This window comes from Phoca vitulina, unplaced genomic scaffold, assembly GCF_004348235.1.
Source record: "Phoca vitulina isolate PV1807 unplaced genomic scaffold, GSC_HSeal_1.0 scaffold15, whole genome shotgun sequence".
Taxonomy (NCBI): Eukaryota; Metazoa; Chordata; class Mammalia; order Carnivora; family Phocidae; genus Phoca; species Phoca vitulina.
In genome coordinates, this window is record NW_022589718.1 from 592,716 (window position 1) to 614,116 (window position 21,401).

General features: G+C 34.9%; 1 protein-coding gene across 6 annotated transcripts in view; it reads right to left on the bottom strand.

Annotated features, from left to right (window-relative positions):
• PSD3 (pleckstrin and Sec7 domain containing 3) overlaps nucleotides 1-21,401 on the bottom strand; it is a 602,311-nt gene that overhangs the window by 347,407 nt on the left and 233,503 nt on the right. For all 6 annotated transcript variants that reach the window (XM_032413272.1, XM_032413271.1, XM_032413273.1 and 3 more), the window contains 4 exons: nucleotides 19,263-19,457; nucleotides 19,082-19,162; nucleotides 17,002-17,114; nucleotides 14,406-14,464 (listed from right to left, as the gene is read on the bottom strand). In XM_032413272.1, coding sequence (XP_032269163.1) covers nucleotides 14,406-14,464; nucleotides 17,002-17,114; nucleotides 19,082-19,162; nucleotides 19,263-19,457 — 448 coding nt within the window. The remainder of the gene's footprint in view (nucleotides 1-14,405; nucleotides 14,465-17,001; nucleotides 17,115-19,081; nucleotides 19,163-19,262; nucleotides 19,458-21,401) is intronic.

Below are 21,401 nucleotides of genomic sequence, written 5' to 3' on the forward strand. Positions count from 1 at the left end.
CTAAAACTAATGATGTAATGTATGGGGATTAACATAACAATAAAAAATTAAAAAAAAAAAAAGAATGTCATTTGCCAACAGATGATTTTATTTTCTTTCCCATTTGGATTCTTTTAATTTCTTTTCCTTGTTTGATTGCTATGGCTAGGATTTGCATTACTAAGTTGAATAGGCATAGTGAGAATGGAAACACTTGCCTCATTTTTTTTTTAATTATGTTATGTTAATCACCATACATTACATCATTAGTTTTTGATGTAGTGTTCCATGATTCATTGTTTGCGTGTAACACCCAGTGCTCCATGCAATACGTGCCCTCTTTAATACCCATCACCAGGCTAACCCATCCACCCCCCCTCTAGAACCCTCAGTTTGTTTCTCAGAGTCCATAGTCTCTCATGGTTCGTCTCCTCCTCCGATTCCCCCCCTTCATTCTTCCCCTCCTGCTATCTTCTTTTTTTTTTTTTTAACATATAATGTATTATTTGTTTCAGAGGTACAGGTCTGTGATTCAACAGTCTTACACAATTCACAGTGCTCATTCTTAAAGGAAAAATTTTCATCATTTCACCATGGAGTATGATGTTAGCAGTGGTATGGCCTTTATTGAGGTATACATACTTCCATACCCAATGTATTAAGAGTTTTTATCATGAAATGATAAGTTTTGTTAAATGCTTTTTCTGCATCTATTAAGATGATTATATAATTTTTCTTTCATTCTATTAATGTAACGTATCATATTATTGATCTGTGTATGATGAAACATCCTTGCCTCCTAGAAATGAATCCCACTTGATCACAGTGTATGTTCCTTTTAATGTGCTCTTAAATGTGGCTTGCTAGTATTTCGAGAATTTTTGCATGTCTTCATCGGTGGCCTGTAATTTTCTTTTCTTATACTGACCTTATCTGGCTTTTATATCAGGGTAATGTTGTTCTTGTAAATGATTTTGGAAGTGTTCCCTCTTCCTCTTTAATTTTTTGGAAGAGTTTGACAAGGACTGGCATTAATCCTTCTTTAAATGTTTGAATTCACCAGTGAAACCATCTGGTGCTGGGCTTATCTTTGTTAGGAGGTTTTTGATACTGAATCAATCTCCTTACTCATTGCTGGTCTGTTCAGGTTTTCTATTTCCTTGGTGGACTATATGTTTCTAGGAATTTTATCCATTTATTCTAGGTTGTCCAATAAGTTGGAGTATAATTGTTAATAGTTTCTCATAATTCTTTTTATTTCTGTGGTGTCTATTGTAATGTCTCCTCTTTCATTTATAATTTTATCTATTTAGGAGTCCTCTCTTTTACTTTTGGTTAGTCTACCTAAAAGTTTGTCAATTTTGTTATTGTTTCAAAGAACCAGCTCAGTTTTGTTAATCTTTTCTATTGCTTTCCTATTTTCTATTCCATTTATTTCTGCTCTTATCTTTATTACTTCCTTTCTTTTGCTAACAGTGGGCTTAGTTTGTTCTTCTTTTAGTTCCTTGAAATATAAGGTTAGGTTGTTTGAGATCTTTCTTTTTTCTTGACATATTGCTGATAGCTATAGTTTCCTATTAGAACTGTTTACGCTGCATCCCATAAGTTTTAGTATATTGTGTTTCCATTTTTAATTGTCAAGATACTTTTTCATTTCCTTTTTGATTTCTTCTTTGATCCACTGTTTGTTAATTTCCATATATTTGTGAATTTTCCAGCTTTCCTCCTGTTATTGATTTCTATTTTCATTTTCTGACCTTTGTGGTCAGAAAAGGTACTTGATATAATTTTTATCATCTTCTATTTCTTGAGACTTGTTTTGCAGCCTAACATGTGATTGTTCCTAGATAATGCACCATGTGTGATTTAAAAGTAATATGTATTCTACTGCTACTGGATGGAATGTATATGTCAGAATGTATATGTGTCCTAGGTCCATCAGGCCTATACTATTGTTCAAATCCACTGTTTCCTTATTGATTCTCTAAGTGATCTATCCACTGATGATAGTGAGTATTAAAGGCCCCAACTATTACTATACTGCTGTTTATTTGTCCTTTTAGTTCTATATTTGCTTTATATATTTTGGTGCTCTGATTTTTGGTGTATTATCTACCTTCCACTTGTCAGTTGTTTATCCATTTATTACAGGGCTATATTATTATTTTTAAAGATTTTATTTATTTATTTGACAGAGAGAAAGAGAGCACAAGTAGTGGGAGCAGCAGACAGAGGGAAAAGCAGGCTCCCCACAGAACAGGGAGCCCAATGCAGGGCTAGATCCCAGGACCCTGGGATCATGACCTGAGCCAAAGGCAGACGTTTAACTGAGTGAGCCACCCAGGTGCCCCTACAAGGCTACATTATTAAGTTCCTACATTTAGAATTGTTGTATCCTCTTGGTGCATTGACCCTTTCATCATTATAAAATATCTTTGTCTCTAGTAATTCTGGTCTTAAAGTATATTTTGTTGATATTAACATAGAAACTCTGGCTCTCTTCCAATTACTGTTTACATGGTACTACTTTTTTCATTCTTTAACTTTCAACATATTTGTCTCTGAATCTAAAATGTTCCTCTTGTAGGCAGCACATAGTTGAATATTTTTAATCCATTTTTCTAATATTTTAAGTCCAATGTCTGGCTTTCCCAGAGGACAGCTTCTATTGACCGCTTTCTTTTACTGTGTATGACCCATACTTTCCTATTTCTTTGCAAGTCTCATAATTATTTGTTGAAAACTAAGGATTTTAAATAATGCGGCAAATCTGTAAATCAGATTCCCCTTCCCCACCTGATTGTTGTTACTGTATTGTTTGTTTAGTGGCTTTTCCTGAACTAATTCTTTGTTGTATGTGACCCCTGAAGCCTCAGTTAGCTCAGTAGCCAGCTTATTATTGGATAGAGATTTCCTTAAATGCCTTGAATGAATAAGTATCCCAGCCTTTGTCATTGGGTTCTGCGTGCATGTTAAGGAATACCTTCAATGCTCCAGGAGACAGTTTTTAAGTCTGTTGCAGTCTTCACTTTCTGTTTATGCAGAATCTCAAGGGTTGTTAGAGGTAAGAGCTTAGAGCCTTCTCAGGTTTTTCCCAGACAGGTGGACAAAGATTCCCAAGAACATGTCAGAGTTCACCAGTATGCCGTATTTCCCAGCTTTTCCTTTTAAGTTTTTTGGTCAGCTTCTTGTTTGCCCAACTGCTATTAGCACCAGATGCAGCAGTAATGTTGAACAACTGTCAAATGCTCTGGGGAAAAGACTGTTTTTACCGAATGAGCATAGAGTCAGATCGAAGAAAAACAAGCTCTGCAAGTGAGGGTTTTCCAGGGAGCTGCCAGACAAGTCAAATAATGATAATTCAAGGAATGGGGCTTTTGAGGGAGCTCCTAACTGCCCAATCCAGTGAATGCTAAGCTTTTGGTTTTCACAGCTACTGTGACTGTGAGAGACTATTGGTTTTCAAGATTACTGTGGAGCTGAGGAGAGGGGAATGATAAGAGAGCAAGTGAAAACACCACAAAATCTTATTATTATTTTTAATTACTTAAGCTTCTAATGAAAAAAATTAGAGGACACCTTTAAACTGGAAGAAAGATACTATTCTTTGTTCAAAATCTGAAAGATTCATGAGCAACACGTTTAAAGATCACTAAGTCAAAAAAACTTCTTGAGGACACCATGAATTTCTATTGTATGGTATAAATAAAACTTTCATCATTTAATTAACAATTGTTATGTTTTATAACATTTAAAGACAATGGCAAAGTCCCTGGCATTATTTTGGTTTATAAAGTCATACTTCATTCTAAATTCAAATTTATTTTATTTACTTGCTTATTTAGCATTGCTTTTTATATACTTTCACAGCCTACATTAGTATAAAGATATCATTTTGACTCATATGGATTTTGAAATAACAATTAGGAAAATAGCAATTAGGGAGAAAATGGATATGTAAATTCGAACCAACAAAAACAATTCATGCACTTTGGGTCCTCCACAGTAAGGAAGAATTAGTACAATCACCCAATACCTGGTACCTCAATTTGTTTGACTAATGTAGGAAAATAACCAAGATACATGGCCTTCTATTAGTCAAAGATGCTCAACAACTTACTGAATATTTGATTGTTTGAGGCTATTTATGTCTGCTACTTATTATCCTCCTCTGACTCAGTGGTAATTCTAGGTAAGGCCCAGAAGGAAAGGCAAAGGGTCTCATTAGTCCATTTGTGCCTTACTAACATATATGTTTAAACACTCCCTGAGTTTTACAAAAACTCCATTTTTATCATGGAGTAAAAGTAAAATGAAATGAAGTCTTTGTCATCGAGAAACACTCCTTCATATAATACCTGGATTTTTCCTTCTTGTTATACCAAATTGTATCAATTACCTTGAAATACTATTATTCAAATACTTTCCACTGAACAAAGCTAACTGTAATCACTGATTTTGTATCTCAACCATTCATAGCTATCACAGAGAAACTCACACATTGCCATGGTTCTATTTTCTTCCCAAATTGATTCATAACTTTGGAAAAAAGTAGGCTTGCTCTGAAACATGCTGGCCAGTTACATGCCAAGGCAGTAATTTTGTAGTACCTTTTTATATTCTGGATTCCCTTCCATTAAATGAATAAGGCATGGAGATGTGAAAAAGCCTCCTGATGCATTGAGAATCACAGAAATCCTTTCTTGAAATCAATGAAACATTTCCAATCAAATCTGAGCTGTTCGATGAATATGAATCTCTAGATCATTAACTAAAATCAAGAGGCATCTTTAATCAAATCTAAAATTTAACATACAGAATGGAAAATCCACAAAAAGTAAGAATTTTATTTGAAATCCCAAAATACCAGGCAGGCCCAAATTTTGAATATTTGGCCAATTAAGACATCTTCCTTAATGAGAGAAAATATTAAGCAAAAAGATAAAAAACCCAAGACTGGAGGTTCATATCCCCAGAAAAATTTAAGGCTTTTCTCCAAAATCATTATATTGCCAGTTTCAAATATGTTCTCTTATAATACAAAAGAAAGAGCTGTTTTCGCCATTTGTTTTCTTTTAAAGATACATTAAATGCCTTTTAGAGAGAAATTCTTTGATGAATTTATCATTTCTGAAAAACTGAACTCAGATATGTTTTTAACATGTTCTCATTCAGAATGTTAAGTAAAAGGATCATCCTCAACCTTACTCTACTATGTTTGGGAGAGAGAGCAGAAGGTTTCATGGACTAAGGGCAGGGGGTGTAGAAGAGAAAAGTTCTGTAAATTTGTGAAAAGAACCATATAGGAAATATTTTAGGCTTTACAGGTCATGAGGTCCCTGTTACAACTACTCAACACTTTATCATTTTAGTGTGAAGATGTAAAGAAATGGGTGTGGCTGTGTTCCATAACCTTCACTTACAAAAACAGGCCATCAGCTGGATTTTACCTGTGAGTCATGCTTTGCTGACCCCTGATCTTTTTTTTTTTTTAAGATTTTATTTTTAAGTCATCTCTACACCCAATGGGGGCCTCGAAATCACAACCCCGAGATCAAGAGTCCCGTGCTCCACCAATGAGCCAGCCAGGCGCCCAGCTGAGCCCCTGAACTAAAAACTGGAAGGAAGTGGCATTTGTATTGAGGATAACATCCTGAGTGAGCATGCAAATAGATTAGGCATCCTGAACTATTTTGTGCCTTGCTGTTAAAATTATGGCATTTCCCCCACTCAGTTGATAATTAGCTCCCAACTTTAGTGGAAACAATGAGAGCAAAGGGGTAAAAAGTTAAGATGAAGAGATTCCTTCTTTAGAGTCACCTAGAAACCATACAAGCTACTGACCAAAATTCAGCACAAGAGTGACCAAGCGTCTGCTTTGAGTATGCCTTCCCTGACAACTGGAGGAATGAAACCTTCTTCAAAGCTCCCCCCAAGACCTAACCTAAACTCAGTTCTAAAACAGAGCTTCTAGCAAGGAGAGCTATCTCAAGTATTCACCAGGAAAACAGACCGTAGCATATACTCTGACCTACGTTGCAGAATTAGGCAAAATAATCCTAAAATAATGTAGAGTCTGGAAGCATTGTGGAAAAACATGCTTTCAGAGAAACTAAAAGCTTTCATGACCCATTGGTAAAATCTGGCCTCATAAATCTTGGGATTTTAAAACACAGCAGGCATACTCTCCCACATGACAATTCCACCTCCTCCAACATGTTACAATAAATGGGGGGGGGGGGAGGTTCATACTACAGATTTGGTAATTAGTTCAGTTCTGTAGATCTGCTATAAGCTATTTTGCTTTTGTTTTGTATTCTTCTCTATCAAATAAGTTTAATTGTATTATGCTGCCCTCAGGTGTCTATTCTTTTATATGCATGATTAGCAGGCAAAGCAGTATCCTTTGTAAATTTCCAAACCAAGAAGCTATGGATGTGATATTCAAAGTATTCTTTCATAAACCCCAATCATGAGCTAATGAAGTATTAGAAATTCAACTTTTAGGGATATCTGAAATATTACTTGGACTTTTCCTGCCACTTGTGTAATACACTGCCACTGAAAAAGGAACTAGACGTGGTATAAAGAAAAAAACAGGGGCACCTGGGTGGCTCAGTTGTTAAGCAACTGCCTTCGGCTCAGGTCATGATCCTGGGGTCCTGGGATCGAGCCCTTCATCGGGCTCCCTGCTTCTCCCTCTCCCACTCCCTCTGCTTGTGTTCCTGCTCTTGCTATTTCTGTCAAATAAATAAAATCTTAAAAATATATATATATATGGCAAATGATAATAATATTGTAACACAGTGGTTCTCAAAGTATGACTCAGGGATCCTGTTCAGGGTGTCCATGAGGTCACACCTAGTGTTATAATAATACTCAGAACATTTTTTTTACTCTCTCTCACAGGTTACAGTGGAGTGTTCTAGAAGCTATATTACTTGTGACATACTGCAACTAACTAAATACAGAAGCAGAGAATTTAGCTGTCTTCTACTAAGCCAAATATGAAAGTCTTGCAAAAAAATTTTCAATGCTATACTTTTCACTGATTTTTTTTGTTTTTCTAATTCATAAAAAAGAATGTTATTCCCATATGATTACACTTGTATGTGGAATCTGAAAAACAAATAAATGAACAAATAGGTGATGGGGATTAAGGAGTGCACTTGTGATAAGCACCAGGTATTCTTTGTACATGCTGAACCACTAAATTGTACACCTGAAACTGATATTATGCTGTATGATAACTAACTGGAATTTAAATTAAAAACTTAAAAAAATATATGTGTGTAAAGTTAAAAAAAAAAAAAGGAAAAGCAGAAACAGACACATAAATACAGAGGAACAAACTGACTGCTGCCAGAGGGGAGCGGGAGGGAGGGCTGGGTAAAATAGGTGAAGGAGAGTGGGAGACACAGACTCCCAGTTATGAAATGAATAAGTCACAGGATAAAAAGTACAGTATAGGGAAAACAGTCACTAGTACTGTAATAGCGTTATGTGGTGATGGACGGTAGCTACAGTTGTGAGCACAGCATAACATACAGACTTGTCAAATCACTATGTTGTACACCTGAAACTAACATAACATTGTGTGTCAACTATACTTCATTTAAAAAAAAAAGGTACAATCTTCCAGTTATAAAATAAATACCACATGGGGATATAATGTACATCCTAGTGACTACAGTATTGCATGTTTGAAACCGAAGAGTAGCTTTAAAGTTCTCATCACAAGAAAAAAAATTATAACTATGTATGGTGACAGATGTTAACTAGACTTACTATGGTGATCATTTTGTAATATATATAAACAATGAATCATTATGTTGTACACCTAAAAACTAAAAAATAAAATTCACTCATTTTAAAAGAAAAAAGTATGTTATTCATTTAATGGGTTTATTAATGCTATTTTAAAATAATTTAATAAATATTTTAAAATCTTATCCATTTTAGTTTCTAACATGGTAAATATTAATGGATATACACAAAAACTCTTTGGGGTCCTAAAAAAAAATTAAGAGTATAAAGGGAATTACTATAAAGTCTGAGAGAAGTACTGTAGTAGCATATTCTATCACAACAAACAAAACAAAAAGTGTTTCCTCTGAAATTTGAGAAGATAAAGGAAAAGACACTGACCTGATTATCAAATTACAAAGACTAAACTCTACTTTTAAGTTATCATAGAATGACAGACATTAACTTAAGCAATGGGATTAGAGTTAAGAGGTTTCAGTCACCTTCCTTACCCTCACTTCTTCCCTCCCCAAACCATCTGCAGGAGAAAGAGCAAAAACAGGCTTAATATGGCGTTTCATCTACTTCCCTTTATCATTTTCTACTAATGACCTGTGTAAATGTGAAAAACTCATAATGGTAAGAAGGAAAAGGAATGCAGCAACTGAATAATGCATAAATTAGATAACCAGAGGTTCCTAAATGAACCCCATTGACCCAACTGATATCCGCATTGTATTTTTTTTTTTTTAAAGATTTTATTTATTTATTTGACAGAGAGAGACAGCGAGAGAGGGAACACAAGGAGGGGGAGTGGGAGAGGGAGAAGCAGGCTTCCCGCCGAGCAGGGAGCCCGATACAGGGCTTTGATCCCAGGACCCTGGGATCATGACCTGAGCCGAAGGCAGATATTTAACGACTGAGCCACCCAGGCGCCCCGCATTGTATTTTTTCCATGTATGAACCTATTCTAAAAAAATCAGAGCTACCAAAAAAAAAAGTGAAGAAAGAAAGAGAAGGGGTGGGAGGTGGCTAGGGAGGAAGAAATGGGGGAAAGGAATAAAAGGAAAGGAGGCTTTCATTTTGAAGAGTCACAAAAGCATAGAAAATGCACCAGTGCATGATTAACTGTGACAGGCTGAAGTAAGCATTCCTATTAAAATCCACATAGTTGTCAATGTGACAGTATCTTAAAGGTTAGAAAAATCTGAGGGGCGCCTGGGTGGCTCAGTCAGCTAAGCGTCTGCCTTTGGTTCAGGTCATGATCCCGGGGTCCTGGGATTGAGCCCCGAGTCAGGCTCTCTGCTCAGCAGGGAGACTGCTTCTCCCTCTCCCTCTGCCCCTCCCCCCCACTCATGCTCGCTCTAGCTCTCTCTCTCTCTCAAATAAATAAAATCTTTAAAAAAATAGAAAAATCTGAAATCAAGACATTTTTCTATAAAAACATTTCCACAGCTGATGGTTAAGGTTCTCAGGCAATCCCCAAAATGCTCCTTCTGGTGAGAAAAACAGTAACAGTAAAAGTGAACCCAAGGCCCCACCAAAAACCCTTGGCAACTCTGGTCCAGACCTGATGCTTCTGCGAACTGTCAGTATCACTGAGAAGCTCCAGGGATGAGAGCCTGCTGGAAGTCACTGTGGCTGGGAAGCTCCAAAAGAGGTGAAAGGAGAGACTTGGTACCAAGGACATAGAAAAGAGGACTCCAAGGGGAGGAGACTGTGCTGGCTGAATGGAAATTAAGAACAAGGCTAGAATCTACAGTAGGGAAAAACTCAGATAGGAAAATAAATGAATGCCAGGGATGGCTTTCCTGGCAGAGGGCACCGAGGGTGTGGGGCAGCAGAGACAGGAAGAGGAGCCCAGAGAGAAGACAGCTCTACGGGAGGGAGAGCAGCAGGCCAAACGCACTTAAGGCAGATGCCAGTTACAAGAATGATAATCACAGAAACAGAGATTTCCTAGGCTATTAACCCTACTTACCACCCTCACAGAGGTTTGTGGTGCTTTGAGGGTACAAAGGTAAAACAGCACAATATGAAAAGTAAAAGCAGTAAACAATTCTGATAATAGTCATTTTCCACTTCTGATAATTACTCAAATATTTAACCCACCATTTACAATTCTATGATCCTACAGAGCCAATCTAGGAATTAAAAATACAATTAACAATGCAGTTTACAGACTGAAAAATAATGAACTGCTATGACCTATATCAAACTGTACTATGCATATATTTTTAACATTATTCTATTACAAAACCTATACTTGATTCCTTGACTTCTTTCTGCCCCCCTACCCTACCAGTATGGTATACTAACTGTGGTTTTATCCCTTAGTCATTCAACCTATAACCCAACACCAAACAAAAACAAAAAGAAACAAACAAAAAACAGTAAGGTCCTGCCTCATACATTAAACTCAGACCACTGAGGATGATAGTCAATGCACCCAGAGTATCCCAAAGATACCTACAGGAGGCCTAGCCTGAGCCAGATAGAGCCACCACTCCAGAAGAACCACACCCCCAAAGCCCTTACACCTGTCGCAGAGTGGGCTAGCTCCTGCCATTACTGAAAAACACAGAGACACCTTGGGTAAAATTGCTACTAAAAATCCCAAGCCACAGTGTTAAAGGGTAGATTCTGCCACAGTATCTTGATTAAAAATAATGTCCTGGCTACTGCCTCTGATATGGCCTGACCCTGGGCAGCCACTGTCTTACGGATCACTTTTGACTTTTATTTGTGAAAATGACCAACTGATTCTATATTTATCTATCCTGGTCTTCATTACAACTCAGTCTATATCTAAAACTTCCTCCCACCTCAGGGTCCAGCCCTGGTAAGAAAGTTTTTGCCTATTGTCCTGCCCTGAATCTCAACTATGATCCAAGTACCTGAGAGCTAGTTATAGTCAACAAAGCACATTTGAAGCTTAGTCCAGAAAAGAAATAGTTTTGAATTTATTCTAACATGACAAAATCCTATATTCATACTATTTCCAATAAAACACATGGCTTTAAAGAAAGATTTTCAGATTTTCAGCTCTTTCCATGTTGATAGTTGAAATAACATCAATACAACTTAGTTCCAGTATGGTAAGAGAAAAATAAACTCTAGAGTTTGTTTTAATAGAAATTTATCTGTATGTGCAAAAGTTTAATTTACATACCTATTTCATAGATGAAGAGGCATTTTAAAAATAAGAAATTACTTAGCAAATTAGCCATGTGACCACAATTATAAAATATTTTATCTGAGAATAAACCACATGCAAATAAAAGCAAGTCAATACAATTGCTAAAATAATGATACATCATTATTTTTTTTAAAAAAATAGGTACAAAAGGGAATCAGCCTTTTTAGCTCCAATGAAATTATAACATTTGAATGAACTTCTCCCAAAAATATTACATATACTTCGTACTGGTTTTTGTTTTAGCTTACTTAGTGAAATTCAATAATCCAAGGTATAATTAAAATAGCCCCCCCAGTACTTTTCCACTATAGCACCTCAGTTACCTGCTACATTCTTCAGTTAAAAGGACTAAGGGAAGTCAGCCTAGCCAACACTACCAGAAATGAGATTTGAGTTCCATAAATGTCTCATTCATTTCTGATCCTTACCCAAGTGGCACAGAACTTGGATAGAGTAGACATACTATAAGTGTTTGCTGAATGATAGAATTATAAAAAGAAAGAAAGAATGGCATTCCAACATATGACAGTACATTAGATTTATTATATTAGTATACATTCTATCATTTTATTAGTAAGTTAGCAGAATGAACAAAGGCCCATACCAGTGCATTTTCAATGTATCATTCCTTAGAGTAAATAAAACCACAAGGAGGATTCACAAAGAAAAGCCAAAAGAAGCTAATTCCCAAGTTATGCCTCCCCCACTGAAAGCAAAAGACAGGCTTATCTCAATACTTCTTAGAAAGGGTCATGCTGTTGTATTGCTATCATGGCACAACGGTAAGGAAGAAAAGGAAAATGGTTTAATAGTTCACTTCCCAAGAGGATTATTCTGGCATTGGACTAAGTAATGAGAGGTGATGGCCTAGGCAGTACAGCCTAGGGAGGAGGTGAAAAGGGGCAGACATTAGAAATAATTCACTTTATATTTTGAATGACTCACCTTCAAAGGGGCCATGCTAATAAGTCAAACAGACACTGTAACAATAAATCAGGCAATCATGATGCAAGAGAAGCTACACCCAGAATTATGGATAAAAACTTACCACCTAGAAGGAAAATTTATTTTTAAAATGAATCCAGAGTTGGAAGATAAGAAAACACATTTTCATATGGTTAGTTCTTATGATAACTACTATATATTCAACACTTTTAACAGCATGCACTGTAAATAAGGATTAAAAAAACCTCTAATATACAAAACCTAAACAACAGACAATCCTAAGTATATAGCACACATTTTCAAAAACAAAGCTAAGAACCAATAATTACTAAAAATATGTTGATGATATTGTATTTATTCTCTTTCTTATATGTAATTGTGACTAGAGCCAAACAGTATTAAACTGTTTCATTTGTATACTGCCTCTTACCTATAAACTCTTACATTCTAGTTGCCAAAAAGAAGTATGACACTTCATTTAATCTCTTTTCAATTATTCAAAATTGGTCTGAAAACAGAGCAAGAGCATGTCCGAGATCTGTGCTTCTGAACCTATGGACTATAGACACTGGGATGCCCATGGTTAGTTTGGATATAAAACATGCTGCGTTATGTGAATAAATAACAAACCTCACACCTTTATTTACTGCTATGTTTCAAATTATTGTGATTAATAAGATACATGTTTATTTGAAAGTATTATTAAAGCAATATTAGCTTTCTAAAAAGTAATTCAGCTTTTAATAAAAACCAATCTGCCATCTAGCAACTTCCACAGAAGTTCTATGAGATCAACTTTTAAATAAGAATTGAAAGTGTTACTGGATTTTTTTTTCGTCATTATAAATTTTCTCAGTCAACAGACACTAAATGCACAACCATCGTATGTGAATGAGACCTCAAAATATCTCATGTGAGGAAGATACCTCATGCTGGGACTCGCTGACTTGGATCAAAGTTACATGTGGACAAGAGTATTCAAAATTGTCTCTTTCAGCTGAAAGTTAGGTTGAGAAATTAAGTCAGAGGAAAAGAAGGGGACAGAATTGTAACTGTCATCATAAGACAGGCAGAGAAATTAAACAAGGAAAATCTGCTTTACTGGTAAGAGAAAAACAGAGGTCAGGACTGTCCACTGACTGGTCATCCCCGTAACAAGCCAATGAGTTTAGATTCTGATCCTCATGTCAAAGTTCACACTGTGGGAATCCTAGTACCTTTATTTCCCCAAGATGTATTATGGCGCTATTACCCCAAAATGTCCCCTGAGAGTATCTACTAATTTTATTCTGTATCATCTCTGGACACATGTTACATATGTCTACAAGTCACTAGGTTATTCTAAACTCATCTCATGCAAATTGCAAAAGGAACTTCCTAGCTTCCTAGTTGAGTTGAGAGGTCTGTGAAAACAGTGTTAGCTATCACTACATCTCTTCATTTTTCTGATAGTAGATCACTTTTTTTTTCCTTCAGTCCATCTTAACAGTCCCAAACAGCTCCATTTTGCCTTTTTTAAGGGAATTATGTGGACTTTTGGAATACGAGAACGAATTTGTATGGATACCTAAGTTTTAGTGTTTTTTTTGTTTTGTTTTGTTTTGTTAAGATTTTATTTATTTGACAGAGAGACAGGGAGAGCAGGAACACAAGCAGGGGGAGAAGGAGGGGGAGAAGCAGGCTTCCCACCAAGCAGGGAGCTCGATGTGGGGCTTGATCCCAGGACCCTGGGATCATGACCTGAGCCAAAGGCAGATGCTTAACAACTGAGCCACCAGGCGCCCCAGTTTTAGTTCTTTTAATGTGATTTTTTAAAATTGTAAGATAAATCATATAGCAAATCAAGGGATGATCTAGATTCTTTAATCATAAGAAACCTGGTTTTCTCTTCAAAATAAATGGACCTGGGACTATGAAATAATTTTTGTGCTAAATAAGTACATATTGGCCTATATTAAACTAAAACATTTTCATTTTCTCTAAGATAAACAGTTTAAGTAAATGCTAAAATTCCACATCTATGAAAGGTAAAGGTTTACATGTAATTATAAATTTAAGTTCACTCTAGATTTTAAATAGAAGATGAGATAGTAATTAGAATATTTTGGTATTTCAACTAGTAGAAGACCACGTGAGCTGAGAAGTGTAGAAAAGGCTGTGTTCTTAAGACTGGCTACTAGATTTAGTAAAAACACAGTCACCATCTTCAGACCTAACTTATATCCCCTTTCCATCATATATCAACCCAAATAAAAATGTCTCTGCCATCTACTGGAGAAAGAAGATACAGAACACACTCACTACAGGTAAGTCAACTCCAGACATGTAGACAATATCATATTCACTTTTAAGTGAATTATGCTCTGTGCTAGCATGTAAAATAGTTATTTCTTTTTCCAAGGATTTACGTTTACCTACCTGCCATGTAGAGAATGAGAGAAAGGGAGGCAGAGAATAAGTGCGTATGAACACAAAAGCAAAGATAAACCCAAGATATTTTGATTTCCATAAGACAGCTTCACACACCTACACTTACATGGCCGTGGAGATCTGTGTTAAGAAGCATCATTGCACAGGTGAGACAATGGACCCCATCTAAGGGAAGAGACAAGGAAAGAAAGCATGAATTCACTATTTCCTATTGGACTCCTTATTATCATTAGAGTGGCATACATTAAGAACCTATGAAAACACAAACATGTGGCTAGGCACAATTAATTGTATTTGTTTGGGGAGACAAAAAATAGATAAATTATTAGAAGGACCTCAGTGCACAGAGTTGGACTCTGCTGGTGATAAAGTATATCATTTTTACCTCTCTGGAGGGTAGTTTGATAGAACATATCTTAAGCTTTGAAACAGTGACTTTTGACAGAGCAAATCCATTTATAAGGCTTTACACTAAGGAAACAAGGATCTATGCAAAATACAAGGGTATCCAAAGAAATATTGCTTATAATGGGGAACAAGTAAATAAAACCCTCCAAAACCACAATCCTGTTATGTTTAAGTCATTAAAAATGTTGTCCAAGTATACATGTTGAAATAGAAAGATATTTCACAATAAATTATTATATGAAAAGCACATTATATGCAGTACGGTTCCATTTAAATATAAATACATCTAGAATAATATATAACATATTAAAGATTATCATCTCTGGATAGTGAGATAATTTTTATCTTTTTATTTATATTTTCCCAATTTTCTGTAATGTAAGATACAGAAATGAAAATAAATTATTTGCTACTGTTCCTTCTTTTTTTACTTTCTGGGAGGAATGTGAATTGAGAAAGAAGCAAAAGTTAAAGGAAACCAAGATTTGGGTCTTTCACTGTACTGTCTGGGTATTAGGTCTCTGGGTAAAAATTTATGGGCAGGAATAGTTATCCTCTTTCTTGACAATTCACTAAAGGCAACATGTAGGTTGGTCCAGGATACTATGGATCAGACAAAAGTAAAATACTGCAATAACTGTAAAGATTAAAAAATTACATATTCAGGGGAAAGATGTTGCTCAAACCAGATGGATCATGTCACATTTAGATGGAAACATCACTCTCTCTTACTTTATAAAGGAAAAGAAAAAGCACTGAGAGTTAGAAGCTTCTCATTTCCAAACCTTAGAATTACTTCTCCTCATTCTTTTCCTGCAATTCTCAATCCAAGTATAATAGACAATGGCAGTGAAGATGCAGAAAAATCTTATTAGTGTATGCCAAATGTACAGAATGGCAGGCCTTCCTAATTACTGAATTCATGAATTAAAGACAGCTTATTTTTCAGAAGTATGCCTTTGAATATAGTAGGTGATTTATGTTATTAATGTCTCTAAGGAGATGCTATCAAATGCCCAAAAGTATATTTATTCCAGTTCCAGTTTGTTATTATTAAATTTTAAATACATTTAAAATAAATTCCTTGAAAGCATTTGTAAAACTCAGTAGCCAACTCAATGGCCAGTTGAGTGTACACGTCCATCCATATTCCTTATTTCACTCAGGAATGTCAACATCTTATTAGATTAAAGGAGGTTTTAATAAAAACAACTCCCTTCTATCCCCTTCATTCTCTGTTCAATCCTGATAGTGATAGAAACAGTGAATAAATAGTCTAAGTATAAACAAAGAAAGGACGAAAGAAAATTAAGTTCCCATTTTACAGAGAGGAATGTGACTCTAAGGATCAGATTGTTAGTTAATTTAGCTATAGCCCGCAGGGCAGAGGCCGGGGGGGATTAATCACTTTAGTCAATATCAAGTACATTTATCCCAGTTAATTGGCAATACTGAAGCTAAGAGATAATTGTTATTTCTAGTGCATCTAGTCCTAGTGATCTATTCCAGAATTTGTGTTTATGAAAGATTCTCCAATTGCAAATGAATGTGCCTGACTTCAAACCCTGAAAATTTTGCTTTATTGCAGGAAACGGCATGGAGGAAGAAAACCTCTTGATAGGGTGCAACAATTAAATAGTTTAAAGTTGCTTTTTAAAAATAGTACAATAAACATAAACTCATAGTTCATTAAAATCATAAACCAAAGTCAGTGGTCAGTGTTACAATGAATATCAAACCAAAGCACTGGAGACATACTACAAACTCCAGTGAGATTTGTAAATGTTTCCAAAACTAAGTATACATGCACTTCAAGAAGTTTAGAGATCAGATGGATAGAAAGAAGACATAAGAAAACCAGCATTTCATTTATTACAATGTGCTTTGCCATGTAAAATCTCAGAGTGGCAGCATGAGCAACTTAAAGCATCTTGTCATACTATGGACCTGGAAAACGAAGTAAAAAATAATGAAAAGAAAAGAATACCATGCAGTCATTAAATATCTTGCTTTTTAAAGAATATTTAATGACATGAGAAAATGTTCACAATGAAAGGGAAAGACAACAGGAAACAAAACTCTGTAATGATTCAAATTTGAAATTAAATATTATACAAATAGAATAGAAGGAAATAAATCAAACAGTTGTTAATAGTTTTTTCCAGGTAATTAGAGATCCCTAGATGATTTTCATTTTCATCTCTATAACCTTCCATATTTTCCACAATAAAATATAACTTTCATGAGAAAAATAACCCTTGTTTTTTGAAATACAAACATTTCCATCAGATTACCTTGTGAAGCAATGGTATCTGGGTTACAATAAAAGTATCTATTGGAGAAGTGTATTAAAACTCTCTCTCGTTCTTGAGTTTCTCCCACAAGAGAAAATGCTTTAAAGAAATACCTTAAAAAGAATTAAGAGAAAAAAAGTGAAACTAGAAAACATTACCATACTCTTTACGTTTGACAATTAAAGTTAATTCATATATAACAAGAAATTAATTAAACAAAGAAGATATTCTAGTTATTTTTTTAAAAAATCACTTATTAGATAGCCATTCAATATAAATTTATTTAATTCTATAAAATGTCAATATAAAAGATGACAGGGCAGTAACAATAACATGGTAGTTAATACATTAAGAAAAACCTTGGGAAGGTAGTAACTTCCCATATGACTGAGTGACAAGTAGCCATTTAAAAGATCAGTCAGATAAAAACCAAAGAACACTTAAGACTGAACCCATAACCATGTAGGCTATGTTTTAAAAACTATACATGGATCACAGTTTGTCATTTTGTTATATGATTGTACTCGCCACTGACACACTGTTATATACAACTGATGAATCACTGAACTCTACCTCTGAAACTAATAATACACTATATGTTAACTGACTGAACATAAAATAAAATTAAAAAAAAAGAAAATTACAATTATATTATCTTGTGCACAGATTTTTGTGAATTTTATTTTGCCTATTATCACATTATATTATTAACTTTTTATATGAAAAGAAAATTGGGAGCTAAAACCCTAATTTATTCCTTAGGCTAGGAATAAATTTATGTATAAAAATTCTTTGAAAAATAAAAATATGCCCAGAACCACACACCAATCTAAATCGGGGTCACTAAGAGTACTGTCTATTAATGATAAATTCCGATAACCCTCACTTGACAAAGTAGATGCACTTCCCTAAACATGAGATAGGAAGAAAAAAAATCCTTTAAAATGTTCTAAGAAATCTTACAATTAAAAGAAACATACAAAAAACCTTATTTCTATGATGAAAATGTTGCTGTCTTAGTTTGTTAAATCTAAATTATATTGATCAAACTTGAATTTTTCATAACTGTCTTTTATAAACCACATCAGAGAACAAAGCATAAATATAGATATTTCCTCTACCCTTATTTGTTTTCAGTGGAAAAACCTATGCATGCCCTCAATTCACACAAAGTGCCACCAAATTAGTCATTATTGTGCATTCTAATCCAAACATCCTTACTTCACCTCCCAAAACGCAGTTTCCTGATTTATAAAACTAAAGGGTTATACAGATGATCTCAGAATTCCTCCAGGCTCTGACATGTTATAAAGTTTATAAGGGTAAATGCTGACTGAGTTTTACCTTCAGCGGCTCTTAGAAATTTATAGTACAATATGGTGTGAAAAGTGAGGATCATTGCGTTTATTAAACCTTCATTTGAACAGATCAGCAAAAAGTGCTACTATCTGAAACAGTTTACAGATATCTTCTGCTGATTATTATGTTGATATTCACTTTTATTCCATTCACGAGTTAATTCAAAGTATCATCTTAAAAGGCTATTGTAAACAAATGCTTGGGGGGGGGGGGAAGCCTGTAATTCTACAGTCTGTAAATCTATGCCTTTTTTAATTGATCATTCGAAAACCAAATTCCCATAGATTCCACTTCTCAAGACTTTGTCACTATTCTTTATTATGTCATCTACTAGTTGGAAAATATGATTTCATGTGTGATTTCATAAAAACAATATAATTTTCTTTCTACTGTGTCTAATAAACTATAGTATAATTTGAGCTAAGATCACAAAGTCACTGTGGGCTAAAAAATTAGTTTCAGCATTACTTTCTCTTCTCAAAATTAATTATTTGGAGGCAAAAAAAACCAGAAGTGGGGGTGCCTGGGTGGCTCAGTCATTTAAATGTCTGCCTTCGGCTCAGGTCATGATCCCAGGGTCCTGGGAGTCTCAGCAGGGAGTCTGCTTCTCCCTCTCCCACTCCCCCTGCTTGTGTTCCCTCTCTGGCTGTCTCTCTCACTGTCAAATAAATAAATAAAATCTTAACAAAAAAAAAAAAAAAGAAGTGATATTTAATCATACCTGAGAGACTGATCCAGTGTCATTCCTGTAAAATCAAAAAACTTCAGATATTCTTCTGCAACTAGTTTGCTAAATTCATTGCTATAAGAAAACAGGATAAACTTTGTTATTAAAATCCAAGCTACTAAAAAAGACACACACATACGGAACACTCAGACACCAGCCTTGGTACAGAACGTACTTCTTGCCTAGGTGCTTTGCAACATCCGATCTTTTGAATCTGTCTAGTTGATAAAGGCGTTTGGCCAACCTTTTGGCTGCTTCTACGTTGCTGCTGGTACCATTACTGAGACTTTCTGAGGTCTCCTTTTCCAGAATTTCAGTGCTCCCCATCTCAGAATGAGCCTCTAGTAGTGTTGTTTTTACCCCAGCATTGCTGTGAGAATTGATAAAGAAGAAAAAAAGAAAAGATTTTTTTTTATGTGACAAAAAGGAAAAATAGCTGATGAAATTACCATGCTATTGTAGAACTAAATGAAAAAAACTTTTAAATGATAGTTTTATGCTTAATTATTCATAAAAGTGTTTCCAGCTACTATATTTCAATGTACCGAAGAAGTGATTGCTTAAACCCTTGATGAGTAGTTCTCAAAACTTTGGTCTCAGGACCTTTACATTTTTAAAAATACGGAGGACACCAAAGACCTTTGTGTTTATGTGGGTTTTATCAATTGATATTCACTGTATTAATAATTTAAAAAGAAAAATTTCAACTATGAACTCACCTAAAATAACAAACCCATTTCATGAAATAAATAATATATTTTATTAAAAACAATTATAGTTTCCAAAACAACATAAAATTTAGTGAGAAAGGCAACAATTATTTACATATTTAGAAATTTCTTTAATGGTTGGCTTACTGGAAGACAGCTGGGTTCTCACTGCCACTAACCAATACTTTGTTTTGATTGAATAATATTAAAACCCAGCCTCACACAGATATTTAGTCAAAAAAATAAGAAGTAATTTAATATCCTTTTCAGATAATTGTAGATATTCTTTTTTTATACGGCACCAAAATAAGACAAGTGGTAGTTTCCCAAAGGTTAGTGCCAATATCGTATCAAAGAACTTTTTATACTCATATTAAAATGTCTTCTACTTTAAATGGATCTTTTACCCAGGCAAGATTCCGTACCATACATTGGTCATTTGCAAAATATCTGTTGACACATTTCATTATACGGTATTTTTTAAAATCACGTTTATTATGTCACCACTATTATCTTCAGAAAAATCTTTAAGTATGGAAAAGCTACCAAACTTTTGGTGGCAAATATAAGTTTTCCAAAATTCTAAGTTTTAACTGAAAGCTCAAATTTTATTGTTGGCCAACAAATATTGTCAGTTGTTTTCTTAAATTATTAATAGGCTCACTCTCTTAATTTTTTAAGAAAATGGCTCCCAATAACCATAGTTTGTCGGTTACACTTTGAAAGAAAAATGGCATTTCATAAAAAGCAACTAGTTTATAACTTACAACTCGAATTACATACAAGATTGTCCTAAAGAAAACCATCAGGAGTAGAAGTGCTTTATGCATATTTTCCATCTCATCACACGTGAAATTAAAAAGGTATATACTCAAGAGTTAAAATGTAATTATTTTGTACTGCTTTATCATATTTAGGAATTTTTAGGTGAGACTGGCTTTTGCTTTTATTTTGAGTGCATGAGAGTGAAGAACGTAATAACAACTAGGACAGTTCGGTGCCACTACCCTGATTTGTGCTAAAGCCCCTGCACCACTGCTTTTGTATCATTTGTGTAAACATCAATACAGTGAAAAAGGAAAATAATGCTGTATCGTTATTATAAAATAAACTGGAACTCATAAACCTCCTGAAAGGGTCTCGGTAAGCCCCACAAACCTCACCGTGAGGCCTCTGCCCTTCAAAGGGGTCAGCCTGCGGGTGGCTACAGAATGCTACATCATGCATTTATAACACACACACCAATAACGCAGTAATTTCCAAATCCTCACTTTAACTTGGTAACTAAGGAACAATACATTCATGATAAACTACCACATTTAAGTAGCCTTCCAACACACTTACCACAGACTCTAAACCAGACACAGAATTTTTCTGTAATGAACCAGATAGTAAATATTTCAGGCAAGGCCACATAAGGTCTCTGTCACACATGCTTCTTTGTTTTTGTTGTTTTTGTTTGCTTTTGTTTTTGTTTTTGTTTTTCTCCAACCTTTTAAAACTTAAAAACCATTCCAGGCTAGGCTGAACGGGCCCATAGGCCTAGTTTTGCATGTCTTTGCTCTGTCACATAGTTCTTTAACTTGGCCTGAATTATAAGTAGA